This window comes from Lissotriton helveticus, chromosome 5_1 (assembly GCF_964261635.1).
Source record: "Lissotriton helveticus chromosome 5_1, aLisHel1.1, whole genome shotgun sequence".
Lineage (NCBI taxonomy): Eukaryota > Metazoa > Chordata > Amphibia > Caudata > Salamandridae > Lissotriton > Lissotriton helveticus.
In genome coordinates this window covers 661,108,724-661,130,745 of record NC_136065.1, presented here as the reverse complement: position 1 = coordinate 661,130,745, position 22,022 = coordinate 661,108,724, and the positions used below count along the sequence as shown (strand labels likewise).

The following is a 22,022-nucleotide window of genomic DNA, read 5'->3' as shown; positions in this document are numbered from 1 at the left end:
TTTGTTGTAGTACATTAAGAGACTGACTTAAATGAGTGTCTGGATAGCTGCGCTCTGGCAGTCATTTTTCTTGTCATGAATGGGTCACAACAGTAGTTATTTCTTAAAATTAGCGTTTACATCTACAGAGGTGTTTGGTGTGATCTTTTGATTTTTGACAAAACATTTAATATTGTTGCAAGAGTATGTCAAAGCAACATTTGCAAAGTCGCTGAAAAAATGCCAATTTAACTATAGCCAAGTCCATGTTTATCCATCGCCCATAACACGTTCATGAGTTCAGAATTTATCTTCAAAATACTTTTGCGCGTCTCAAATTGAGTAACCTTTAATCCAGTTGGAAGGCCCTTGTATAGACTAGTTAAAGCAACTGTTTGAGTTGGCGCATGCACCAAAGACCCTCTGTTCCTTAATAGGCCAAAACAAATGTTAATTGTGTTGTCGTACGGGTTAAACTAGAGAGGAAGTTAATTTAGATCAGATAAAGTTAAGGATGAGTTTGAATCTTATTTTTCAAATACTTTATCTCTTGTACGAGAAGTATTTTTAAATGACTCCTTTCAGTGTCCTTTGAAGTTTCAATGGTAAATACTAGAAATAATCATTAAAAGAAATCAAATGACTATTTCTGATAGTCATTGAGCTTGAATTTCTTATGTAAACTATTGCAACGTTGAGGATGAACATATGAATTCTCCATTCAATCGTACGTGTTCACTTGATTTGTGTGATTCTATCAATAAAGTGTGGCACTTGCTTCCCTTATCAATAATATTCTACATATATTTAGAAGAAGATTCTGTTAAATTCTGAAATCCAGACTTTTGTGGAGCTCATGTGTTTAACAGAAGGTTTGAAGCACTCGTTCTGTAATTTAAAAATATATATATTTTTGCCAGGGATTTGATATGGCACCGCCCTTTTTATATTTCGAAATGTCGACCCAAATAGGATGGTGTCCGTGTTTTGGGAAGCACCATGGTGAGCCTCACTCTGGTACCTCTTCTGTTTATCGGGAGACAACTCATTCTTGTTTCTGCGGGCCGAAAATGAACAGCTTTCTTTACTTGGTTCATTCCAGAATCTACCCCATAGAGAAGTCACTGGTCATCAATTCATCTAAATCCACAATAATGATTTTGAGTCAGTTACAGAGGTGAAAACGTGGTGCTCCACTACTAGAGCATTCGGTTATAAACCTGAGGTTCTTGGATTTTATAAATCGAAAAAAAATTATGATGACAAGAACACTAGCAACAGGTGTAATATTAAAATTGGCCAGTTTTTTCATTGAAGTAGCGGGTGCACTGGCTGTCTACTAGGTACAATTAGTTGTGGCTGCATCTTATTGTGTGAAATTATGGGGGCACTAAATAACAAAACCAGAAATTTTTTTTTTAGAGTCCTACTCTAGCTGGGGAAAGATAATAAGTTGGCGAGGGTGTAGTTATAATCAACCTTCAAATGACCATGGGGCAATGTTGGACCAGGAACCTCTACTGTTTTTGAGGTAGATTTTAGAAAGGTTTTCTGTCTATAAGCTAAGTTTATTTGATGTACTCTACATCACTATACACCAGCCTTGCATGGCTTACAATATATAGAGTTGTATTTGCATGCTTTGCACCTGTTAATATGTCACTTCAGAAAGCCCAGGTTAATAACCTTGAGATCCTGCAGACTCCAAATAGACTAAGATCAATCCGGTGCCAAATGTATGTGCTATTATCCTTGGGTGTTAATACTTCATGGCAAAATAAGGCTGATAAACAGCTGAAGCACGTATTTTTAGTTTTTGTTCAAAACGTTAATGTTGTCACAGACAAATTCATCAAACTATAACTTTACATTAACCTTTGTTTTTTTTGGGGACTTTTGAAGTTTTTTTTAAACAGATCCTTTTATAACATCTCATTATAATGTTCCTTCAACCTTTTGTCTTTTTCAGTAAAATTGCAGGTTTTTTTAAAAACATAAAGTAATAATTACCATACGTAAATGCAACCTTCAACCTTGCGCGGCTTGCAGCCAACACTCTCTAATATAGCAAACCCCATGCTGCGCAAGGCCAAAGGACCCCTACCCAAGGACCTTTTTCAAAAAAAATAAAAATAAAATGGAATTATAGGGGCAGGGCCCCCCTCCCCAACCGTTATTGACCCCGGACCACTTATTTGTTGGGCCCCGTGGGATCTCATCTTGCAGGGCCACTCTATTATCTTCATTCCCCTGGCCCACCTTGCTTGTTTACGGAGGGGGGAAATGTAGCTCCCCTTCCTTGGCTGATTTTGGCCCCAAAGTAGCCATCGGCACAGTGCCCAGTGTAAATGTTATGGGGCGGGGGCACACAGCTCGGTAGACCACATGTCCCGGGGTCTGGTGCAATTTTGAGGGAGAGGGGGCACATGCCCCCCTCCCTCGACTGATTTCGGCCCTGTGGCCCCATCCCCCGGGGCCAGGAGCAAATTTTATGTGGAGGGGGGGGCACGTAGCCACCCTCCCCAAACCGATTTTGGCCACGGGGACCTGATCCCTCAGGCCTTGGCACAGTTTCAAGGGGGGGCGGCACAAGTCTCATTTTGGCCCTGGGGACTCCTTCTTCCGGGGCCCACTACAATAATAGGTGGGTGCGCTGTTGCCTACCAGGGCACCCACCACAATGTCATTGGGCGACACGGTGGGGACTGACTCCCCGCATCCAGTGGGAGACAACATTGCTTCCGCCCCCTTCCTTAAAGAAATCGGCCTGGGGATGTTCTGGGGAAGGGGGGGGTGGGGGGGGGGGGGGGTTAGTGTTACGTGGCCCCCTCCTCATTTTGGAAATGTTTGGCCCCGGGGTTTTTCTGTGCTCAGGGAGGGTGGGCTGCACTGCCCCCTTCACCATAAATAACATCGGCCCAGGGGGTGGGCTTGCTGGGGCCTCTAATGGCTCAGGGAGGAGTCCCACACAGGCCTTCCTCTCTTTATAAGCACATCCCCGGGGGTAGACACCCTGGAGCTTATTATAAATAAATGCGGCCCGGCCCCAGTGGGATTGCTGTATTTTTGTCTATTTTTTTGTGTTCGTATTTTTCCTGCCCCATTGTGGGTTCCATTCTAGTTATCTCAAGTAACTAGAAGTCATGCCCTAAGGTAACTATAACTGACTGCTCCGCCATACAGTTTTCTCATCTATAGTTTTACTTCAAATGTTGCAGTGATATTATCAGTGATGTCATAGAAGATGTCATGAGTGATGTAATATGTGGTGGATCTGTGTCTCTAGATATACAAAAATCTTTTTCCATTTAATAACTCCAAAACTACTGAACAGATTTACACTAAAAGACAAAAAGCACTTGTTGTAAAGAAGCAACTCTGAGGCAGATGTAAGTAAGAATAGTCTTTATTCTGTCACCCACTCTCCAAGACTGCCAGAGGGATGCCAACATTCTGAGGCAAGCTCTGGCACAACATACCAAAAGAAAGGGAGGAAAAGAAAAGCAAGATTACAACAGCACTCTTTCTGGACCAAGATATAGCCAAATTTGGTGTCATTCCATTTAGCGGTTCGGGCTGTAGTCGTATCTAAAATCCCTATGGAAAATTGCATGGGGAAAAAGCTTTTTAGGGCCGCTTTTTTCTTGGCCCTCGCTTGACGAATCACCCTAAAAATGCAAATCGCTGCTGCTGTCTGGACACAATTGTTTTAAAAGTTTAGATAAGATTCGTCAAACTGCACCAAAGTTATAACAAGCATTGGCATAGCCAATATGTCTCGCCTTTGGAGTTTGTGTTTAGCCAGAACTTTTGGCTATGTTGTAGAACATTGTGGCTGCTGTGCCTCATCTCTTGCTACATAATAATAAGCTGCACTACGGCTGACTTAGCGCTCTGCATCCGTTTCTGCAAGCTCCCACCTCCCTCCTGCGCCTCCCCAGTGACTAACATTATACAGAACGTGTATCTACGTCAGAAGGTGCATTCCTTCCAAGATAATCGGCCACAAATTGTGCAGGGGCCTGTACAACAAAGTAGCTTCAGCCACTGCCAACTCCTTGATCCTACTTCGCACCATCACACCGACAAGCACTGAAAAGCACACTTCTAGACATGCATGACCCCAAAAGACTTCCCAAATAGAGTAGACATGAAAGCAATTCAACACACATTCAACCAAACACTACCCCATGGCATACCGTGCTGTCTTCAGCTGATGCTCCTCGACATCTGTTGAGGTTTTAGGTGCTATTCAAATGCAATTACAATAGGGACAGTCAGGTTAAAGGGGTGGGGGTGGCTGAAGGTACCAGGAGCAACACCAATCAAGATAATTAATAGACTAACGTCCACTTGTTGCACATCGGCAATCTGCATACAGCCTGGAGATGGGACAAAATGCCGTATTTGAGCCATTAAGCCTCACCTTTTGTGATGTGACCAGCTATTGTTGACCTGGTGCTCGTTCAATGTGGCTAGGCTGTACCAGGCCTCAGACAGCACCACAGAAAACGAGTCAACAAACTTTACACTCTGGTTGTCCATCTCCCTTCAAGCATCATTAGGCGTGAAGTAATGGCGTCCTCGCTTTAACAGGAGATGGAAAAACTATGTTAAACCCTTGCAAATGCGTCAGAACAGACAGTGTGAGGAGGCAGGGATACAGGGGGCAGAGTTGCCCAATAGTGTCGAGCCACGAGCAAAGCAGAAACGTCGATGTTGGGATTAGGGGGGCTGAAGCCCAAAAGCCAATTAGTGAACCCTTGAAGCCCAATGCTACTTACAATAAAGCATTTCCTTTTATATCAACTAAAGATCGCTGATAACTGATAAAGGTATGCTTGGAATTTTGGTGAAATTTGCATGGAGGGATCGTGAAAAAACATTAAAGGAGATAGAGGAAGCAGAAAGAGACATTAAAAGAAGGAATGAAAAAAAGTCTCTAACCTATGAGCGAAAAATTCAACCGCACAAACGAGAAGTTTGACAAGGACACACAAGACTACAAACAGGGAAGAGTACAAACATTCGCAAGAAAATATGACTCACCACGACGTGAACGGAGAAGCAATAAGAACTGCAAAGTATTGGAGCACAGAGACACCTCTGAGTCTGAAGTGACTGACACTGAACAATCAGAAGAAGGAACTGTGTGGTCGAACCTGCAAGATCTTTTATAGAGTAACAAAAGGGCCATTCCAAAGAAATATTTGCTACACTGCACATAGATATCAAGTAATTTCTAGAACCACTTTCAATAGGATCATATAATGAATGATTTCAATAAATATTAATCAAAAACATAGAGTAAAAAACAAACAGGACAGCAAACAAATTAGTTTAACAAAACTCAGACATATATCCGGAGTAGCTCCTCAAATACGTTACAATTAGTGGCACTTATTTTTATAAGGTGCCAGTGCTGTTTTTATCAGAACAAAGAATGTTTACAATAGTAATGGTACTTTGTGTCGACGACGTTTCGATCCCTCATCAGTACTTGGAATATATGCCTGAGAGGAGAAATGCTTGTTCAAAAAGAATAAGAGAGAAAAGAAGCAAACAAAAGGAGGTAAAAAGGAAGGAGGGAAGGAAAAAGAAGAATCAATAGTAAGAATGACTTAATTCCGATTAAAAACGGCAGTCTCTCATGCCATGCATGTACATGGAAGGACGTACATACAAGCACTATGAAGGTGAGAAGGCTGCCCTTGCAACCGTGGAACATTCTCATAAGGGATTCAAAGTAGATTAAAATAACCTTACTGGGGCGTGGCCTAGATGGCGGAGTGAGCGGACGCGTCTCGCTGCAGCTCCTGCCAACGGCCTGAATTAGGCACCGGTTCCGGCACCTTTCTCGACCGAACTCTCTGGTCTGGGCTGCCGGAGCCGTTCTAGCACCGGAGCGGACCGGCAAGTAGCCTCGTGGGGCGCCGTAGACAGAAGCGCCACGGAACAACGGCCCGGAGGAGTGGAGAGCCCATCCCCCCATCCGTCCTGAAAGCGAGGCCGTAGTACGACGGAGGGCGCAGCCGGGCGGAAGTTCCCAGTCGGGCCTGCGACGATGCCCGCCCGCAAACTACTGTCCCAGGTGCGGAGCCGGCTACGGGTGCCGCCGGGGGAAAGGCCGAGGTGGAGAAACTGCCCTGAGGACAAGACGAGCGAGTCAGCCCTACAGATAGCTGAGGACGGCGGCGGCGGCAGCAAGCAGGGAGCACGGAGGTGAGCGAGGCCCCTGCGTACGAGAGGCGGGGGGCGTCGAGGCGGCCCTGGAGCAGCGTGGGGGTGTCCGGGGCAGCGAGCCTCCCGGCGGGCATTTCGGCCCGAAGCCTACTGGCCCCTGCCTACATTGAACTGTTTGGGCCCCCGTGAGGGCCCGGTCCCGGAGAGTCCCCTCCCTCCCTGGGCGCCGAGCGGAGCCTCCCGAGGATCTTCACTGGGGGAGCCCTGTAGAGCACATCGGGGGCCCTCACCTGGAGCTGTTTGACCCTGGGCGCTGTCCGGACCACGGAGGTGAGCGCGGCCTCTGTGCACGATAGGGGGGGGGGGGCGCCGAGGCGGCCCTGGAGCAGCGTGGGGGTGTGTAGGGCAGCGAGCTTCCCGGCGGGCATTTCGGCCCGTGGCCTGCTGGGCCCTGCACATATTGAACTGGTTGGGCCCCCTTAAGGGCCCCGGTCCCGGAGCATCCCCTCCCTCCCTGTACACCGAGCGGAGCCTCCCGAGGATCTTCATTGGGGAGGCCTGCAGAGCGCGTCAGGGGCCCTCACCTGGAGCTGTTTGGCCCTAGACGCTGCCCAGGGGGCACGTATTGGAACTAGCGGGCCCTGACCCTCAGCGGATAACAGCGGCACCCAGCCTCCCAGGGGGCCCGAACTTTCTTCCTCCTCGAGGGTCCCGATCCCACAGCTTGGGCTCTACGTTGGGCCTGCAGCTGGGAGCAGAGCGGGGGACGAGAGAGACGTACCACGATCCTACGCCACGACTTGAGGAGGGGGAGTTGAGAGAGATTAGCCCGTGGGGGCCCAACGGGTGGTGGCATACTCGCCGCGTCTGGTGAGCAGCGACTAGACAGGGGGCAGCGGAGGAAGGGGCGCCTGAGCCCCCACAACGGAGGAATGTCCACGAGTAGGCCGCCCCGAGGCAAGACAGTGAAAGAGATGTTCGCTAAATCGCACTCCCCTCAGCTGAAGGATGCCACAGCCCTCGCGCCGAAGAAGGCGGAGCAGGCCCTGGAGGAGGGTGCGGAACCCATTACGAAGGCCTTCCTGGAGTCCCTCTTCGCCACCCTGAGAGACGACATCCAAACCCTTAAGACTGAATTCTCAAGTGAGATTCGAGAGGTGCGACGCGAAATGGACGGCATAGGCGAGCGGGTGGCGGACTTGGAGACTAAGGGCGACGAGCGGGAAACGGAACTCTCAACGCAGCAGCGGGAGATCATTCGCCTGCACGATCAACAGGTGGATCTGCAGCTTCACTTGGAAGACCTGGAAAACCGCTCTAGGCGGCATAACATACGCATTCGCAATGTGGCCACATCTGACGCTACTCAAGATGTATTTCGCTTTGCCAAGGAACTCTTCAACTACGTGCTGGGGAGGCCGTTAGACTCGCCCCTGCAGCTTGACAGGGCCCACAGGACGGGCCCGCCCCGTCCTGCAACGGCCCCACCACCCGACATCCTGGTGTGTGTCCAGGATTACCGCACTAAGGAGGAAATCCTTCACAAAGCGCGCCAGTCCCATCCGATAGCATTTCAGGGCACGTCGCCATTGCTGTTTCAGGACTTGGCGGCGCTTACGCTACACAAACGCCGGCTCTTCAAGCCGGTCACCTCCTTCCTACAGCAGAAGGGTATTCTGTACAGCTGGGGCCACCCCTTCCGTCTAATCTTCAGACTGGACAATAAGCAATACCAACTCAGATCGGTGACTGAAGCTTGCTCGTTGCTTGGTATCGAAACACCGACAGAGGATGCGGAGGCTAAGGGGTCCATGCCGGAGACCGAGGGGAGGAGGCCACAATGGAGCCAGCAGCGACGCAGGAGACGAGTTAAGAAACCGCCGGCGACGGAAATTGCAGCGGGCCAGCGTGCCGCGGTGGACGCAGTGGCCACAGACGGTAGTTCGGGCCCCACGGGATGACCGCCTCCAGACATCGCCTGATTCGCTGGTCCGCTCTGGCCGTTGGCGGGAGAGAAACTCCCGGACACTCCAGTAAGACTACCTTACTTTATTTCCTTTTACTACTTTTCATCCCTGGATGAGAGACTATGACCTTCTTTTGGACATACTGTGATAGTTGGCAGTTGGGGGGGAGGGGGGTGGATCTTTGGGAGTTGGGTGAGTTCCATGGGGTTGGACGAAGGGGAGGGGGGGATTCGTGGTTCATGGTCGACGGGCTGAATGAAGAGATGAGGCGGCGGGGGTGGAACGGGCGGCAATGCTGGGAGGTGGGTGGGTCTGCAAATGCTGGTCTGGGGCGCTGGGCTGATGGTATGCTACCAGTCACTACTTCATTGGACAACAATAGGTGACTTGGTTGTACTCACTCTCAATATGAGAGGTCTGAACAATCCAGTGAAACGTAGGGCGGTACTCTTGCTTCTAGAGCGCTCCAAGGCTGACATCTGCCTATTGCAAGAGACACACCTCCTAGCTAGGGACTGCCACCGCCTCCATTCTAACAAATTTCCCCTGCAATTTTTCTCCTCCTGCACGGAGAAAAAGGCCGGAGTGGCAATCCTGGTGGCACGCACATTCAGGGGTTCAGTTTTGGGTAAGGTGGCAGACATTAAGGGCCGGTTGCTGGTTTACAGGTTTGCGTTAGGACACCTGAACTACACGATTGGGTCGATCTACGCCCCAAATGAAGGCCAAGAAAAATTCATACACTCCGCGCTTACAGAGGCGACTGACACGGTAGACCGTCACATTTTGCTGGGGGGTGACTTGAACTTGGTCCTGGACAATTCGCTAGATCGCTCCTGTCAGCGCGTTAGTCAGGTGGGCGCCTTGTCGCCGTCCGGCTTGGCTCGCTTGAGGGATCTTGGGCTTGTGGATGCTTGGCGCGAGCTTCATCCTGGCGCAACAGACTACACGCATTACTCAGCAGCGCGTAGGACCTATGCGCGTCTAGATTACCTGCTTGTCTCCACTGCGGCTCGTCCACTTGTCACCAATGCAGAAATCGGAACAGCGTCGCTTTCTGATCACGCGCCGGTCACGGTCACCTTGACAGGGCCACGAGAGCCACGTTTGGGCAGGGTGTGGAGACTCCGGGACTCCTTGCTTTATAAGAAAGACGTGGTTACGAGAATCCAGGCCGCCATAAAGGACTATCTGTCCCACAACAATAATGAAGATACGGCGCTTGCAACGCAGTGGGCTGCTCTCAAGGCTGTGCTGAGAGGTGAATTTATCTCGCTTTCCTCCGCGGACAATAAAGAGCGCCAGGCCAAATGGGACGAACTCACCCAAAAGACCAGAGAGCTTGAGCAGATCCACAGAAGGACGGGAGCTCCGAGAATTTGGAGACAATTACGGGCTGCCCGTCAGCAACTTGCGGCGCTTGACATTGACAGGGCGGAGTATGCAGCTTTGCGGCTGAAGCATGCCTACTACACTGGAGGGGATAGATGTGGGCGCCTTCTGGCACACAAATTACGTACGACAGCCCAGAAACGTGAGGTTAAGGAACTGAAGGGGCCCGATGGCACCAGAGTCACCGGTGACTGTGCAATCGCGGAGGCTTTCAGTGACTTCTATGCCACCCTCTATGAGGCGGATCCGCCTAACCCAGAGGCAGAATTGGCCTTTCTCGGAGAGATACCGTTGCCGGCCCTGACCCAGGAACAGGTGGATAATTTGGAGCGAGACATCCGCCCGGAGGATGTTATCTCGGCAATCTCTCGGCTCAAACTCGGGAAGTCGCCGGGGCCAGATGGCTTTCCGGCTTGCTTCTACAAGACCTTTTGTGTTCAACTCGCACCTCTCTTAGCCAGACTCTTTACATCATTCGCAGAGGACGGGGCGATCTCCCGAGACTTGCTCGAAGCGGCTATCACGGTCATACCCAAGCCAGGCAAAGATCCGACGGACTGTGGGGCTTACTGGCCCATTTCCCTTCTAAACGTTGATCTCAAATTATACACCAGCGTCCTCGCTTCTAGGTTGGGCCCCTACATGGGAAGCCTCATTCAACCGGATCAGTCTGGCTTCATCCCCGAGCGCCAGACTTCGGACAACACCAAGCGGGCCCTCCCATCTCATTGAGAAGGCGTCCCGTACGCAGGGCGAATACATGATGCTAGCCATCGACGCAGAGAAGGCCTTTGATAGGGTCCATTGGCCATATCTCGAGAAGGTCCTTCTAAAAGTGGGTATGGGTCCCAAATTCCGGGCCAGAGTACTTAATTGCTACAAGTTTCCTTCGGCCTCCGTTAGTCAATGGCTTGTCCTCCCCGCGTTTCCAGATTGAGAGAGGCACCAGGCAGGGGTGCCCGCTGTCTCCTCTCCTGTTCGCCCTCTATATGGAGCCGCTGGCACAGCTCATCCGAACTGACCCGGGAATTAGAGGCATCAAATTCGGGGCAAACGTCCATGTCATCAATCTATACGCTGACGACGTCCTGTTGTCGCTTGCGGATCCCCGGGGTTCTCTCCCGGCCTGCATGGCCGCCCTTGACAGGTTCGGAGGCGTGGCGGGCTTCACGGTCATCTGGACGAAATCGGTGGCTCTTGACCTCACCCTTGCCGCAGACACACGCGCCACGCTGCAGGCCCGGTTTCCTCTGCGATGGGCCACGGAGACGGTCCCCTATCTGGGGATCGACTTGGCGGCCTCCCTTCAGACCACAGTGGACGTTAACTACACCCGCCTCAGGCAGAGGGTTCGGCAGGAGCTGGGGCAGTGGAAACACTACCCGTTGTCCTGGTTGGGCAGGGTTGCGGCGCTCAAGATGACAGTCCTACCCCAGATTCTGTATGTTTTTCGCACTATACCTCTCGCCCCCCCAACAGGGTGGATTAAGCTGATGCAGTCTGATCTTTCCCAATTTGTTTGGAACGGAAGGAAACCGCGCCTAAAAGCCCAAATAGCGATGCTCGCGCCAGAACAAGGGGGGATTGGGATTCCGAAATTGGCCGCTTACTTCCAGGCGGCACAACTACGCTTCTTGGCGGAGTGGGTCCAATGGGAGTCCGGGAAACACTGGTTATTTCAGGACCAGGCAGTAGCGGGGCGCACATTACAAGCAATCCCGTTTATCCGCAAAATACATAGGCCCCGCAACTTGTACGCCTCCCACATCACGCGAGTCCCGCTGGAGATCTGGGATCGGGTGGGAGTGGACCAAGGTCTCACGACCGCCCCCTCTCCTCTCACCCCCTTTCTTGACAACCCTGACTTTCAACCGGGGCTGGATGGAAAGGCCTTCGAACGATGGAAGTCGGCCGGCTGTCGCTCCCTCTGCCAGATATAGGGTCCGGAAGGGATAATTCCCTTTCTGCAATTACGCCAGGACTTTGGCCTCCCAGAGACCGAACGGCTCCGTTACTTTCAAGTTAGGCATTGGGCCCTCGGTAAGACGGTGAGACCGGATGCAGATCGGAAACTGACGAATTTCGAATATTGGTTGATCACTCGCAAGTCGGATAAGCAGCTAATCTCTGACTTATATAAAATGCTCACACTCCAACACCAGCACACATACAGCGCGAGTAGAGCACGGTGGGAGAGGGAGATGGAGAGGACATTCACTTCTAAAGAGTGGGAGGGTATATACTACAGGGCTCGACATTCGGCATACCATATGGGGCTCACGGACACTCTAACGAAGGTGGTGACCTACTGGTACTACACCCCAGAACGCCTATATGAAATGGACAGTACCAAAGACCCCCTGTGTTGGCGAGGCTGCGGACAGCTAGGTACCCTCACGCACATTCTTTGGGACTGCAGCCTATTGCAGGAGTACTGGCGTCAGGTTCTAGATGATGTGGACAAACACTTCGACACTGAAATCCCGCGTTTTCCGTCCTACGTCATCCTAGGGCTCCCAAATGCACTGACCTACCCCCTACGCTCCCGAAGGGGGCGCTTGATAGCCATTGCTTTGGGCTCGGCGCTACAGAACATTGTCACCCACTGGCGCACGTCCCACGTTCCCACATATCAGGGGTGGCTCCACCGCCTGTGGCTGGTTCTGGGTATGGAAAGACTTTCTCTGTACAAAGCTGGGGAAGGGGCGAGGTACGCGGAACTCTGGCAGCCGTTCCTAGCTCTTCTGTCCTCGGAGTTTGTGGAAGTCACTTGTCCGAGGTACCTTCGATTGCTGAGATTAACTGAGATTGCCCCTACGGAGGGGACCGCCATGCCTGCCCTCAGTTCGGGAATGGGATGAAGCATGATTAGCCGGAACAAGACCATGGATCACCCGGGGGGGGGGTTTGAGGGGGGGCAGCGGGGTGGGGGTTTGGGTTTGTTGGGGATGGGGTTTTTTTGGTGAGGGGGGGACTGGTTGTGGGATGGGTCGGGTAGGGGGGTCTAGGGACGGGGGATGATAGTTTTATTGTGTGTTGACCAATGGCACGGTGGTGCGAGGGGCATAAGCCATATTTTAGGTCACCAGCTGAGGGTGCGGGCTGAAGACACGAGATGGAACTGCCCTCTTTATCGTTGCATTTTTTTGAAACGCGGCCGGCCCGGTTGGGTTGTAGGCGGCTTGCTGTGTATAACTGCAATTTCTATATACTGTCTACCCTACCCATTGCGGCACTCGCACCCTAGCTCTATTGACCTGATTGACAAGCTCCCGTGTGTGTTGTTACCTGTATCGTCTTGACTTCTTCAATAAAAACATTTATTACTAAAATAACCTTACTGTGTGCGTGATGTGACAGGGTTGCTGTATTAGAATTGTGGCAATGGGGTGCTGACCTGTGAGAGGATAAACGCCAATTGGGATTGAGAGCAATGCAAACAGATTTGCAGTGCTTAAGGTGTCCTGCCCCGAGTGCACTTGAGTTGGCGTCCAGCGCAGCCATTATGAAGAGCTGTGAATGAAAGGGTGGAAATTATTGAGCCAAATCGTACATGAACTCTAGTGATATAAAGGTAAGACATAAAAGAACGTCCTTACCGGCCCGATGACGTGCTAGCACGTCATGAGCAAGTGGGGGTTCGGGAGGACGGTCGGATTAATTGCAGCTGGTGAAGTAGATGAGGTCATGGGTTGAAAATTAAAGCGGAGACAAACATAATCCCTAGGCTAAGCTAGTGGTATGCTGCAATTTGGCTTACCTAGGCAAGATCTATTGCGGCAGTGAAGTACTTTAGCTAAATGGCTTTTAAAGCTGAAGTAAGGTGGCAGCTGCGGTGGGCGGCTCCATCCTGTAGCATGGATCAATAAAGTCACCTAAGGGTCGCAGGATCACGGGGGACAGCAGGTACGTGGGTCGGGAGCAGCAGCATTGTGCGGCTCTCTGCTGGAGTGGCAGTGTATGTGTGCGAACCGCAAGTAAGGAACCTGGAAGTAGGCATGATCACGCCTCTGTGAATAGCTAGTGACCCAGAATGGGAAGGGTGGCGGCATCTTAGAAGGAAAAAGGGTGTAATCACATTGAGAAAGAGAAGGAGAAAAGGGAATCATTACAGAGACAAAAGTAGGGAAAACGGCACAGATCCTAAAAATGTACAAAAAATATATACATGCAATATATATCCACCTGCAAGATCAGCAAAGAACCATTTTCACGAGGAATTCAACCTGATCTGGCAGATATGGCTTTGTGGTGGCAAGAGAAAACCACTGGAACAAAGAGCAAGCGAAAAACAACGAGAAGGGTCGGGTGGAAGCAGTACAAGCAACCCCTGAACTCACACCACCTGAGCGAAATGCAGATAACTGAGAATCTAGCAATCCTCTACCTAACGTCTAAAAAATTTTACAAATGTGTAAGAATCGGTGTTAAATCTGAGACTCACTTTCTGCCGACGTACATACTAGGATCAATCTCTTTAAATGTGCAAGAAAACTAAAACTATATAAGTTCTTCAAACTGAGAGCTCCAGGAAAGCCAAAGACGACACAGGGAGATGGATTGACATACATAGACATTTTAACGGCTAATGATTTAGAAAGCCTGCTATGCTAGAAGAGTTTCATCTTTAGAAGTCCCCTCATGTGGAAGATATTTGCCATAGTATGGACAGAACAGAGAACTTGGGGATAATGCAAGTTGGGCTGCCGAGCCCCTTCAAACCAACATCGAAATTCTTGCCACAGATGCAAATAGATGCGATTGACGTGTTCGTAGAGAATGTGAACAGAGATCTAATTGCCTTACGCATCAAAGGTAACAAAGACAAAACTGAAATGAACAGGACCTACAAACAGAGACTGGCATTGAAAGATCTACACAAAGACCAAACCATTGTCTGTAAATCTTCAGACAAAGGAGGCAACATAGTGATGCAGACGAGAGAGAACTACTGTAGAGACGCACTCAGATAACTGACTGATAGAAATAGTTATGCACCAACTACGAATGAAGAATACACCAACAGTATGAAGCAATTTCAGAGTCTGATTGAAAAAAGGTATCGTAAAGGGATGCCATCGACAGAAGAGCTCCAGTTTCTTGCAACTCTGTATCCAAGGTTAGCAACCTTTTATCACCTACCTAAGGTCCATAAGAACAGGACCAATCCACCGGGATGTCCCATAGTCTCGTCCATAGTTAGTCTGACTGAGAACATGTCCACATATGTTGATCACTTCCTGTTGACCTTTGTATATCAATTGACGTCGTACATCAGAGATACCAAGGACTTTCTACAACAGATCGAGGAGACTATGTGGGAGACAGATGTCTGATGATAGGGCTTGATGTTTCCAGCCTATATACTAGTACAGCCCACAAAGATGGACTAAGGCAGTAAGATATTATCTTAAGGGACGCCCATTGAAATATATGGAACACAGTGAGATGCAGATAGTTTGTCGACTACTGCTTGCATAACAATATATTCATCTTTCATGAACGGTACAAATACAAGGCATGGGCATCTGCTTCTACCCCAGCTATTTGAACTCTGTTGTAGGCTGGTGGGAGGAGCGGGGGTGGCCTGGTCAGATGCCTATGATGAGTACGTTGAGAAGATAATAAGCTGGTGAAGATATATCGATGACTTGTTCATTTGGCGAGGGACTGAAGAGTCCGCGAAGGCATACATAGCATCCCTGAACAACAATGACATTAATCTCGGGTTCACCAGTGAAATTATTTCCACACAGGTTAGTTTTCTTGATCTCCGTGTTGATCAGTGACAATAAGATCTGTACAGCCCTATATAGGAAGCCGACAGTGGGCAATTCGATACTACATGCTGCCCGTAGTCATCCCAGTAAATTGATAAAGTATCCCATGCGGAGAACTGTTGCGTATGAAAAGAAACTGCTCCAGGGACCTAGACTTTCAAAAAGGGCAGATGAAAGAATGAAAAGATTTGATGTGGGAGGCTATCAAAGAGGAGTACTTAATAGAGCAAAGAATAGAGTAGACACAAAAGGGAGAGCAGATATACTTAAGGAAGAGCCTAAAATAAAGATACAGCCGCACAGAATAATTTCTGAATGATTACCAATTTTTCCAGTGCGGTCAGTAACGTCATTAAAATCTTACAAGGTAATTGGCGATTTCTTAAGTAAATTGTAGTAAATTTCTTGAACAAATCATGTAATTTAACGTACAGGACTGCAAACACAAGCATATTAAGAAAGAAATGTATTAAGCATCAGATCAAAAAAGTTGAAGTTTGATGGAAGTTCATTCTCTGTCCAGACCGCCAATCTTTGGAACCAGATATTTGCAAGAATTATAGGAATTGACATTCATTGAGTTCCCGGGTACAATACAAGTTTATCACTTTTCATCCTTGCTAGTAATCCTGAATGTCTACTCTCACACTTATGCACAGTGACGTACACCCACCATCTTTGAAGCATGTGTTTAATCTCCCAACATCTTTACAATAGGACATAATATATGCAAAATACTTGCAAACCTACAATTCCATAGGGTGCAGAGGAACCGATGAACGGAACCGTTTGTAGCCACCTCAGGGAGTTAGAAGTACTTACAAATCCTGTAATACAATGCAAAACATTAAAGATTAGATTAATCTGTAACATAAAGTAGCAGCAGTTTCTCTTTGAAAGGGCATTACTGAATGTCGGTCCAGAATTGGTACCTAACAATGAACAGTTAAATGACTAGAGATGCACCAGTTCTACATTGATTATCATTTTTGCATCTGTGTAATAAACTTCAGTATTTATGATGTGCATTTGATTATGTCTGCAATAACCATCTTCATGATTCATCTATTGTTTGTGGTTTACTGCAAATTAGTGTCATTAAAAAATGTTTTAGTTGAAGATATTTCACTAAATGAATTTAAGACAAGTGTTCGCTTGTATTCTAAAATTGACACGCATTGCAAAATAATACACAACTGAAATTGACTGTTATGTTTACTAAATACTCAATTGAATATTTTTTGCATTTCACACTGGCACAGTCTAATGTTCTTGTTTTGTGTTGTAGGGTGCGCCAACGCCAAAGAGAATAGAATATCCCCTGAAGGCTCACCAGAAAGTAGCAATCATGAGAAACATTGAGAAGATGTTGGGAGAGGCATTGGGAAACCCAAAAGAGGTATGGTAAAATCTTACTGGGGTTTTTAGATTCTAAGAAAAATTAAGTGTGATGTTGTGCTGTATCAATGAGGTGAATGTGTTCTTTAAGATCGCATATATCTAGATAGGGAAATCCTGAACATCACTACCTGTAAGTAAGCAGCGTAGCTCTTTTCGTAACAAAGGGCCCGATTACGATGGCGGGCGGAAGACAGATGGGACTGCCAGACAGGCTGTTGGCAGTCCCGCAGTAGGCATAAGGATGCTATATTTTGCATTGTGGCGGGTGCTGCTGGTTGCAGCACAGCCGCAATCCAAAAAAGGGACACCGCACATATCCCTGCACTACGTGGCAGGCACCATGCAGTGCCTGCCCCATGGTGCAGAGTTCTGTAGTGCTCATAGCTTAGGGCCAGGATGGAAGGCCTTTCCACCTGCCTTTTCATGGCTGGTTAACTGCATGAACAGGCGGTCGGAAAGGGACATCGTAATCCCTACGGTGGTGCCTGGTTGGCAAGCCACCATATAAGCGAATGGGAGGCCCTCCACCGCACCGGCGGGCTCAAGGAGCCCGTTGGGATTTGTGGCGGTCGGGATTTCTGCCCACCATCCTTCCACCTGCCTTTATAATATATTTGGCGGAAAACGTGCAAATGATGGTGGTGAGACCGCCACCGACAGGCTGTTGTGGCGGTCTCACCATCACCGTACTCTGCCCAAAAGTAACTCCATTTGTTGGAAAACAAAACTGCCTGTCCTTGCTTTGAGCCTTGGATATTTTTTTTTTTTTTTTTTTTTTAAAACCTTTATTGTACAAAGAGTGCTCACAAATACGGGCCTACAACCCGACGGGCTGGCCACCACATAGTAGAAGCAAAATTAGCAATACAAGTTTGTCCACAGAATATGACAGTAAAAACACAGGAGATAAACCAAAAGCCATAGAGCAATCAGCAGGAACAGGATATTGGAAGGTTGATTTTCTTTTACGGGAACGGGGAGTACAGAATCATGATGGGCAGTGAGTCATACAACAAGGGAGGGGCCGTGGTGAGCCGCGGTCCGGCGATCATAAAAATACAGGATAAAGCCAACACGAAATAAACATATCGATAAACACAAGCACAATTGGAGTACCACAAGGAGAGGCAATGGCGTTCGCCGTCCAGCGCCCACCCACCACAGCAACAACCCGACTTAACAAACATAAATAAAAGACCCCATCGTGAAAAGCAATAAGATACGCACCCCAACAAAAGGAAGGAGATCCCCCATGAAGAGGGAGGGGAAGGAAGAAAAAGGAGAAAAGAAGGGACTCCTACCCAACCACGCGCCCCCCGGCGACAAAGCAGGAAAACAGAAACCGGTACACGGCATACATTAAAGGTCGATGACAGAATACATAGCGAACCAAAATCACAATACGACCGGAAGGTCAATGCATCAGAAACACCCCAGGGGGACACATGACGAGACAGGGTCCCGAAAAAGCGAATACTCAAGAGCCATAGAACAAAAAAAGGGGAGAGAAAAAAAGGGGGGAAAAAGACCCCCCAAAATGACAGACCCCCCCACCCACCCCTCTAGCCCACCCTGCACCCCTGCAGAAGGCTATGGCCTACCCCCCAGCAGCGTGCCTGTCGCCCTAATTAGAACCCGAAATATAGAAGAGCAAAGAAAAGACGGAAACAAAAGACAAAAACGGGGGAGGGGAGGGGAAGGGAAAAAGGGAAAAGAACACACACGGGAGAGGGCCAAGAGACAGTATTATCTGCACCCATCCACCCGCCTGAAACAAAGGGCAGAGCCCTCGGGAAGTCGAAAAGTATCAGGATACACTCCAGGAGTACCATAAAGTCACATATAATCATACCGTTACATGCCGATCATCCAACCAGTACAGGACTACCGCACACAGAGGCAAATTTGTATCAGCCCTGTCCTTGTTTGTCCAAAGTTGTAGCGGTCCGATCCACTAAGAACCAGACCGCGAAGAACCGAAGGCATAGAACAGGGAGATCAGACGGCAGTCCAAAGAAGACACGTGGAGGAAAACACGGAAGATCCAGGAAAGTCATGGAACATCGCACACAATGCAGGCACAGTTTCAGGGACAGTTCAAGAGAGGCCGACCCAGCTGGGTTGGCATAGGAACCTTGGCCGGTCGGTCGAGGCGAAAAGAGGCAGGAAAAGTCATTGAGTCCAGGCCAGACGGAATCCGGCCCCCGGACCAGCGGCAAAGGAGACAGCACAGGACGATGAAAGGCAATGGAGCTCCGCACACCCACAGACGCAGCTGTCGCCGGGGCCACTTTTCGTAGGATAGTTCCAGCCGCACCCTGCAACGGTGAAGCCACACCCGGTTTTGGGGGCCCGAACGGCCCGAAGAGAGGAACGACCTCCAGGGTGAAGACGGGTGCAGCCACAGAAGCTCGCCAGGAGTGCAGGGCATCCAGGATATCCGTAAGTGTAGGAAAACCTTTACAGTATCCGGCACCCGGGCCATGCGGCGGGCCTCCAGCGCTCGTCCAGGCCCAGCTGAGGCACTCAGGGTCGGCCGCCATCTTGGAAGCCCGGCGAGGCCGCGGCGGCCGTCAATCTCCGTCGGGGCAGCAGCGAGGCAAATGAAGACCAGCCGACCGGCGGCAGGGCACCCCGGAGCAGGAAGGGGGACCACCAGAAGATGGGGACTCGCCGGCTCCCCAGTGCCGCCGGTCCCGTTCTCTGAGTCCGGGCGGAGGAAAACAAAATGGCCGGACCGGAGAACAAAGGGGGAGCAAGCCGGATATACGAGTAACCCCGTCAATGGAAGGCAGCGCCTCCACCCAAGGCCTCCGGCCCACCGGAGCCGGCCAGCGAGCACAGCCGGCTTACACGCACCACGGCCTCCACGACCACGTCCACTGCGCCATCAAGGGCCGATCATCGTGCTCCGTCCCGTCCGGGCGCCGCCGAGAAGGTCCAGGCCAGCCCGCCCCGGAGGCCCCGAAGCGAGCGGGAGCGGAGCACAGGATCCGCGGCACCCAGGACCACCGGAGCAAAAGGTGAGTGCCTGCAAGGCGTCTTAGCACTATAGCACAGCAAAGAGGGCTTCCCGGGGCAGGATAACGGCAGGATAGCTGATAAAAACAGGCAGGCGAACGGAGCCGAGCTAAAACGCGGCCATCTCGGACGCGAGCTTGGCTCCTCCCCTCGAGCCTTGGATATTTAATCGATAATGATGTTTATACTCTGCTCTTCCTCCCTGGTTTCTGGAAGACCTAACAGAAATGTAGCAATGTATCCCTGATGCCACTACGCTACAGTGCAGCGGTAACTTGTAATCGAGGCATCTTGGAAGGGGTGGAGGGTGTAATGTGGTGTTACAGCTGGGCTCCTCACACAGGGTAATGGTGAGAAGGTAAGGTCTGAATACTCCTAAATGGAAGTGAGAAAGTTGGCTATGTGCTTTATTTTTTGTGGTACAGCTCATGCAGGGTTTAGGCTACATAGAAGGGCTTGTGAAGAACATACGGATTCTGAATGCAAGTGCTTCTGAGAAAGTTAGATTGAGAAAAATGTATTTGTGGGCCTTCCCAGGATTTCAGCCTTCTCATCCTTGTAAGCGCTGTGTATGCACAGTAAAATAGCATATGAAAAGGGAGATGGGTCTTATAAACTGCATTAGAGAATAAGGGCTTATTTGAAAAGCCTGGAATAATTTTGCTGCAGCGTCCCATGTTCTTCCTTGTCATTCCAAATATGTTTAAATACAGCTACCTAAGAAATGGGGTTAAAAAAGATGAGATTAGAGAACCACATTTGCCCCCCCCCTCACACTAAATCGCATAGTTGATAATGTCTTTCGTTTTAGGTCGTAACTGTAACTTTTGGTTTAGTGAACAACATATAGCTACTGTTGCCCTAAAGTCGTAAGTGTAAGGAGTGCCACTTGGGAAGGCATTGGTTTTGCAGTGGCTACTGCCAAACTATGTAACTCAAGTCCACTCAAGCTAAAATGTATCAACAACCTCCTTACCTTTCGTAAGGCTCCCAAAACGTGGTTGTTTAACAACAAATAGGGTTCTCCGCTCTGCTTTTCATTGGCTACCTTATTCTTAAGTTGGTTAAATTATTGCCTCTACTGTTCTATCCACCAGACGGTTCTAGCGCCTAGACACCCATGGGTAGTAGTTTGCTTTATAAATTGTAGTTTCATTTCATTATTGTTCACTGCCAATAACTGTACAGATTATTTGGCACCGGAAAAAACGAAGGAAACATACCACTAGGAACCATGTTAACTCTCCTGCAGTGCCTTTTTAATTACTATTTAGTGTCATTATGTGCACACGTATTTGGAATGTGCGGTGTAAGGAGATATTTTCTTTCCGGGTTGAAATATCTGTATTAACTTTTACAGATTTTCCTTACTTTATGTTGTGTTTGAGCACAAATTGACGGTCTCTCGAAGCCAGGTCCCCATGCAATTTTCAGTCTTTTCTCCAAGGACCTGGTGCTGATCCAGAAGTGCTAGACAACTGTAGGAATTACCAGTGCCCCCCCCTTTCTTTTAAAGAACCCTGAAAGATGTGTTATCAGCCAACCATGTGGACTACTACCTTTTTTCCTATTTATTTTCTAAGCCCCACGTAGATTCTTATTATATCTTGAGTGATACTTAGAGTGTTGTTGTTGGGTTTCTTCTGCATGGCAAAAAAATTCTCTTCTTTGAAGTCGACAAGTAGTTGTGGTCTTTGGCGGAATCACTAAAGTACTAATGAACCAGAGTTTTTTTATGAAATATGGCATTGGCTGCAGAGGCTTCACAGCAGGTCAAGTGGAGGATGGTTATAATAGTACTCCCTTTATCAGTTTTCATCTTCCACTTATGGACTAATAAGCACTCAGTTTGGACACGATATCTCTGCAATGCCCAGGTAGAAAGCTGGGGTTTATTTGCTTTGCTTAAAGACGATTGCACTGATCTGATAAAAAGAAATCTAATTGGAGGTCAGTCCCAAAGGTAGTTATACTTTTCTTTGTTGTTCTTAGCCTGAAAGCTAGTCACAAATAAGCTCTGCTCACACTACAAAACTGTGTTGGTTGCTCATGCCGTTTTGGTCTATATTTCCTGCTTTCTTTCTTTACAGCTCTCGCCTACTCTAGGGAGGGCAAGTCTTACTATTTGTCAGTATTTGACCATTTATAAATATCTCATGATGAAGATTGAACTGTCCCTTGTCGGTAATACAGGTGCTTCATCAGTATCTTCATAAAGTGTATATGCAGAAGTCGTCCACTTGGACAAAACTATTGGAATGGAATTAGTTTTGTATTAGATCCTATGTCCTTCAGTCAG

General features: G+C 48.9%; 1 protein-coding gene across 2 annotated transcripts in view; it reads left to right on the top strand.

The window, feature by feature from the left end:
• The window catches only part of HIF1AN (hypoxia inducible factor 1 subunit alpha inhibitor), a 182,060-nt gene that overhangs the window by 132,682 nt on the left and 27,356 nt on the right, over window positions 1-22,022 (top strand). For both annotated transcript variants that reach the window (XR_013594767.1, XM_078643060.1), the window contains exon 7: window positions 16,590-16,700. Coding sequence is in view for 1 of the 2 variants with exons in the window: in XM_078643060.1 (XP_078499186.1) it covers window positions 16,590-16,700 (111 nt within the window). In the remaining variant the exon portion in view is untranslated. The remainder of the gene's footprint in view (window positions 1-16,589; window positions 16,701-22,022) is intronic.